Source organism: Manis pentadactyla (genome assembly GCF_030020395.1).
Source record: "Manis pentadactyla isolate mManPen7 chromosome 15 unlocalized genomic scaffold, mManPen7.hap1 SUPER_15_unloc_1, whole genome shotgun sequence".
In the NCBI taxonomy this organism is placed as follows: Eukaryota; Metazoa; Chordata; class Mammalia; order Pholidota; family Manidae; genus Manis; species Manis pentadactyla.
This window is the reverse complement of record NW_026644588.1, coordinates 2993411-2999410: the sequence shown is the minus strand read 5'-3', so window position 1 is coordinate 2999410 and position 6000 is coordinate 2993411. Positions and strand designations below refer to the sequence as shown.

The 6000-nt window shown below is 58.0% G+C and overlaps 1 protein-coding gene across 2 annotated transcripts; it reads right to left on the bottom strand.

The window, feature by feature from the left end:
- Nucleotides 1–4246: 4246 nt before the first annotated feature.
- Nucleotides 4247–5975, bottom strand: TMEM86B (transmembrane protein 86B). 2 transcript variants are annotated; one of them, XM_036909242.2, is made up of 3 exons: nucleotides 5700–5975; nucleotides 5228–5474; nucleotides 4247–4897 (listed from the first exon to the last, which is right to left on the bottom strand). In XM_036909242.2, the coding sequence occupies exons 1-3, from the start codon at nucleotides 5748–5750 to the stop codon at nucleotides 4515–4517; spliced, it is 681 nt and encodes a 226-aa protein (XP_036765137.2). In that variant the 5' UTR covers nucleotides 5751–5975; the 3' UTR covers nucleotides 4247–4514. The 2 variants fall into 2 exon arrangements, with proteins under 2 accessions (XP_036765137.2, XP_036765138.2); XM_036909243.2 differs by having other exon boundaries at nucleotides 5228–5471.
- Between the last annotated feature and the right edge of the window lie 25 nt (nucleotides 5976–6000).

Sequence of the window (6000 nt, the reverse complement as noted above, 5' to 3'; positions counted from 1 at the left end):
GTTCCCCAAAAAGGTGCATCCATATCCTACGTGACCATATTTGGAAGCAGGGTCTTTGCCAATGTAACCGAGTTACGGCGAGGTCACTCTGGGACAGGAGGAGTGCAGACGCCAGCGACTGGTGTCCTCGTAAGGGGAGGGGCGTCTGGACGACACTCACAGGGAGCTGCAGGCGGAGGTCGGAGTGAGGGGTCTGCGCGTCAAGGGAAGCCAAAGACCTCCAGCAACTACTGGACGGAGGTTGGAGAAAGTAGGGGAGGCTCCTTCCCTGGAGCCCCCAGAGGGAGCACGGCCCTGCCGACCCCCTGATCTGGGACCTCTGGCCTCGGACTGTGAGACGGTGTTTCCGTGGCTTCCCGCTGCCCAGGCGGTGGCAGCCCCAGGACACAAATGCAATGAGCTTTCATTTGCTTTTCTGTGGGGTCATCCCTTGGGAAGGTCATGTGTCACTTGGGGAAACGCCAGGGATGTCAGAGCTCCTCACTGTGTCCTGTTCAACCTGAGAATTCGTACAAGTCCCAGGTGCAGGCGCCCCGGTCGGGGAGGCAGCTGGGGAACAAGGGGACGTGTGCCGTAACGGGGGAGCACAGGGCGCGGAGTGAGCACCTCGCAGGGGCTCGTCGCTTGGGAGGCGGCGACACCAGAGCTGGCCCTTAATTCAAGGGTAGGATTTGGTCAAGTGAAGAATGGTTTTGGGACGCTCACAGGCAGAGGGCCGGCACACGCCGAGGCAAGGGCAGGAGAGGGCTGGGCAGCTGGGGGGCCCCTGCAAGGATTTCGGGGGGGCCAGTGTGCCGTGTGCACATGGGACTGGAGAGGGTGACCTTGAACTAGCCGTCAGTGGGTGGGGCCTCAGACTAATCTCCACGCATAATCGGCTGCCAGGGTGGTGGGCATGCGGAGATGCGGGCAGGGCGGCCCAGAGAGCATGGCAGCCCCGCGCCCTCTCCCCGCCCCTGGGCTGTGCGCCGCCGCCGTCCAGCTGTCCTGAGTTACACCCCTTTGTGGCAAACCAGGGATCTATGGGTAAAACGCCCCTCTGAGCTCTGCGGGCCGCTCTAGCAAACTAGCCGAACACAAAGAGAGGGTCGTGGTGACCTCTGACCTATAGTCAGTGAGTCAGAAGCACAGGTGACCCCCGCAGGCTTGGGGTGGGTGCAGAAGTGGGTGGGGGGCATCTTGTAGACTGAGCCCTTATCCTGCAGGCTGTGACACCACCTCCAGGCAGAGAGTGTCCAGTGGAGTGAACTAACTGTAGGGCCCCAGCCGGGGTGGGGGGACCCACACGCTGGAATGGAGGGAATGGTTTATCATCGTGAAGCATTGAAAATAACCCCAATGACTGATAATAGTAACGTTTAAGGATGAATTATGGCTGGAGGGGACGGGTGATTGTGGAGGTGAGAGCTAAAAGGGTCTCTTTTGGGGGTGGTGAGAATGTTCTAACGGTGAATATACCAGAAGCCACGGACGTGCACACTTTACTTTTTGTGTTGACGTATCACTGATATACAACCTTATATTGGTTTCAAATGTACAACACGGTGATTCAACAGTTACACACATTGTTAATGCTCACTCCACTAGTGCGTTACCATCTGTCAGCAGAGGAGGATGTTGCATAATCATTGGCTGCATTCTCCACGCTGTACTACCATCCCTGTGACCAACTTACATTACGACTGAGAATTATTGTGCCCCTTTATCCGCCTCCCCACCCACCCACCCCAATCGCTCCCCTTTGGTGACCGCTAGTCACTTCTATTTTGTTCCTTCTGTTTTGTGTTTATGCTCCACAAATGAGTGAAATCATATGGTACTTGTCTTTCTACACCTGGTTTATTTCACTGAACATAACACCGTCTAGGTCCATCCATGTTGTTGCAGGATTTCTTTTTTTATGGCTGAATAATATTCCATTGTGTATATGTACCACATCTTCTTTGTCCATTCATCCTTCTGACGGACACTTAGGTTGCTTCCGTCTCTCAGCTATTGTAAATAGTGCTGCGATAAACATAGGGGTGCATATGTCTTTTCGAATAAGGGATTTTGTTTTCTTTGGGTAAATTCCTAGGAGTGGAATTCCTGGGTCAAACGGTATTTCCATTTTTAGTTTCTGAGGAAGCTCCATTCTGTTTTCCACAGAGGTTGTTCCACAGAGGTTGCACCAATTTGCAGTCCCACCAGCAGGGTAGGAGGGTTCGTTCCCCTTTCTCCGCATCCTCGCCAGCATTTGTTGTTTCTTGTCTGTTGGATGGCGGCCATCCTAACGGGTGAGGTGATATCTCATTGTGGTTTCCATTTGCATCCCTGATGATTAGCGATGTGGAGCATCTTTTCATGTGCCTGTTGGCCATCGTATTTCTTCTTTAGGGAAATATCTATTCAGATCCTCCGCTCATATTTTCATCGGGTTATTTGTTTTTTGGGTGTTGAGGTGTGTGAGCTCTTTGACATTCACACTTTAAAGAGGCAGTTGGCTGGCGTGTGAAGAGTATCTAATAAGGCTGAGACCGTAACACTTTTTTAAGGAATTGGATATATAATATGCCTTCAAGCAGAACTTGGTCACAGCGTAGCGATTATTGTCAACAAAAAACTTCAACGTTTTCAAGAGAATAGCTCCTAACTGATCCCATCACAGTGTAGAAATGGTAATTATGTGACAGGATGTAGGTGCGAGCTGACTAGGCGGTGGTCGTATTGCATTAAATCAACACACTGCCCACCTCATGCTTACAGTGTTACACGTCCATGATGTAGCAATTCAAAAAACAGAAGGCGGTCTTCAGATAGATGGGAGGCCGGAAATGTCACTCCTTAGCACTTGTGGCAGTTTTCATTGGCATAGAAGGTCCTCCTCGGGGGCCTAGGAGGAGCAGAGAGGGTTGGTCCGCCCTGCGCCTCCCGCTCTCCGTGGCCGACAGAGCAGAGGACCTGGGCAGCACAGCAGGGCGCCCACCAGGTGGGTGTGGGGCAGGGGCTGGGCGAAGGCATCCCCGGGCCAAGACAGCATGAAATTGGGAAGAACAGGGCATCCCATCCGGAAAGCCCAGCCCCAACCAGGTCACACACAGCATGCGCGCCTCTGGCCTGAGGCCTTCCACTGGTGAGCAGGGACCCTGGCCTGAAGATGGGTGAGCTTCGGGGGTCCCTAAAAGCACCCCATGGATGCGTGTAGAAATCTCCTCTATGGTATGAGACCCTAAATACACATGATGGTTATAAAAATCTCCTCTCTGCTGTAAGAGTCCCTTAATGCACATCGTGGATATAGAAGCGGAGCAGGGTTTGGAGAGCTGTTCTGCTTCATGTCCCCAGACGCTGAACCTGAGGGTCAGAGAGGGACAGAGGGCTGCTAAGGCCACACCAGGATGACGGTCACACTGGGCTCTCCCTTCTGTGGTGCTGTCTCTGAGATGCTGCCATCTGCCCCTTCCTCCAAGGTCCCCGCATCTCTGAGTCTCCTCACCTCCTCAACCCTCTCCTCTCCTGATACTGTGAGTGTAGAGGGTTGCATTGCATCCCCCAAAGAGCCGTGTCCAAGTCCTAAGCCCTCGTACCTGTGGATGTGACGTTATTTAGAGTCTTTGGAAATGTGATTAAGGGCCTAGAAGTGAGATCTTCCTGAATTTAGGGCAGGCCCTGAATCTAATGACTGGTTTCCCTGGGGAAGGACAGACCCAGAGGGAGAAGCCCGTGGGGAGACCAGAGGCAGAGATGAGGGGAACGCCAGGGATGGCCTGCCGGAGACGTGGAGGGAGTGCGGGCCCTGGGACACCACTGATTTTGGCCTTGCCACCTCCAGAAGGGTCAGACTACATTCTGGTCAAGCCCCGTCCCTGGTAATTTACAAGAGCAGCCCTGAAGCTATGGCACCTAGCAGCCTCCCCCAGCCTCAATCTGTGAACGCCCCCATCTGTACAATGCCCATAGCCGATTCCCACACCACCACAGGCCCCGGGGGACGCGGGGTCCGAGGCGCACCGGGAGCGGCTGTGTGGGGGCTGAGTACACTGCCGCAGAACACGCATGTGCTGCGAGGGCAGGCCTCACAGCAAGGGCTGTCACCGGGAAGTGAAGACCAGATTCGGTGCCCAACACTGTGATGTACTTCATGTCCCTTGATCATACATTAAAAATGGTTAGAATGGTAAGTTTTGTTGTTAAAAAAAAAGAAAGAAAGAAAAGGATCCAGTTTTGCTGTTATTGTTATTTCCCCTCCCCAAATAATGAAAATGTCACTGTTTCAACGTCCACTTTACTTAGGCAGTAAAGAATCAGCTGAGAGCCAGAGGGAAGGGGCAGGTGGGTCCCAAAGGCCGTCTGGGAAGGGGGACCAGCGGGTGGCGGGGGAGGACCCAGCAAGGGTCTGTGTGAGCAAAGGCGGGCCCTGTGCAGGCGGGTGCCACCCGGTGCCTGCAGACAGGAGCCCCCAGCCTGGCGCCTGCCCCAAGGGAGCTCATCCCCGCCCATCTGGGAGGCCAGACAACTGCCCGGCCCGACTCTGGTCAGCTGGTCTTGAGCCCCTGGCTCTGGAAGGCAGTCAGGGTGAGGAGGAGCTGGGCGGCATAGTAGGCAGCCATGACCAGCAGGCGGCCGTAGGGCAGGGGCTGGGCAAAGGTGTTCCAGGCCAGCACGGCATCTGAGAGCGTGAAGAGCAGGGCACCCCAGCTGGCGCCGCCACCCCTGGCCAGGCCGCGCCACAGCACAGTGGCCAGCACCAGGGCGTAGGCCGTCAGGGGCAGGACCTCAGCAGGCGGGACGTGCAGCAGCAGGAGGCCGTGATAGGGGACAATGACCAGGACGATGGGCAGCAGGAGGCCTGGCTGCCAGGGGGTGAGGCCGAAGGCGCAGAGGTAGAGCAGGTGGGCCGCAGCGAAGGCAGCCACGCCTGGAGGAGACGGGGGCGCTGAGTCCTGCTCCCACCACCTTGGAGCCTGGGGCCTCACTGTGGGCTCCCAGGCCGGGGCGGACGAGCCACTGCACCAGCCGGTGCCTCTGCCTGGCCCGTCCCTGCCTGGACAGGCATGCGGCTCCCGCGTGCCCGCGACTCCCCCGCGGCAGGGCTGCCCACAGCCTCCCACGGCGATGCTCGCCAACCCTCGGGAAGAACTCCGGGGGGGCCGGGCTCTGGACCTCAACTCCCTTGGCTCCCGGTAGGCACCCTGCACCCCAGGCCCATCCACGTGGGGTTCAGACAGGGCAGTGTGGCCTCGCTCACCGTGCAGGAAGGCCTCAGGCCAGATGAGGCAGGCGTCCCCCAGGGCGGAGCACAGAAGGGCCCCCTGCAGCAGCGTACTGTGGCGCCCGCCCGGGCCCACGGCCCGCAGGAGGAGCAGCAGGCAGAGGACAGGCAGGCATTTGACCAGGGCGCTGACCCAGGATGGCTGCTCCTCCGGGATCCAGAGGAGGAAGTAGGCGGCACAGGCCAGAAAGAAGGGGCTCAGCCACCTGCCCACGTGGGGCTGCTTTGGGGGACGAGGGGGCTGCTGAGCCACGGGAGCACAGCCAGCCCTGGGGGTGAGGCCCGCCCTGCAGGACTCAGGCCCGGGGCACCCCCAGCCCCACTGCCTTGTGGGGTAGACTGTTCAGGGACCAGGACGTCCAGCCTCCCAGGAGAGCAGGGCCCCCCAGCTCCCCGGGACTGCTTCCCAGGGGCTGGGCCCAGCACCCCCCCATACCCAGCAGCTCACTTGGGCTGAGGAACAAGGCTTCTGGGGCAGCCCCTTTTGCCAGGTGTCCATGTTGGCTTGAGGTCCCCCCAAGAGGCCTGTATGTGGGCACCAGAGGCTTTGCGGGTGGAGGGGATGGTGCGTGGTTACACGTTAACCCAAGCAGTGTCCTGTGGACTCTGGGACTGATAACAGGGCCCAGGGAGATGCCGCCCCCACCCTGGGATGGCCCTGCCTGGCACCCACAGATAAGGTGCCAGGACCCAGGGGTCCCGCCTCCCCCACAGACCCCTGCCCTGACCCAGCCCCCCAGGAGGGCCCG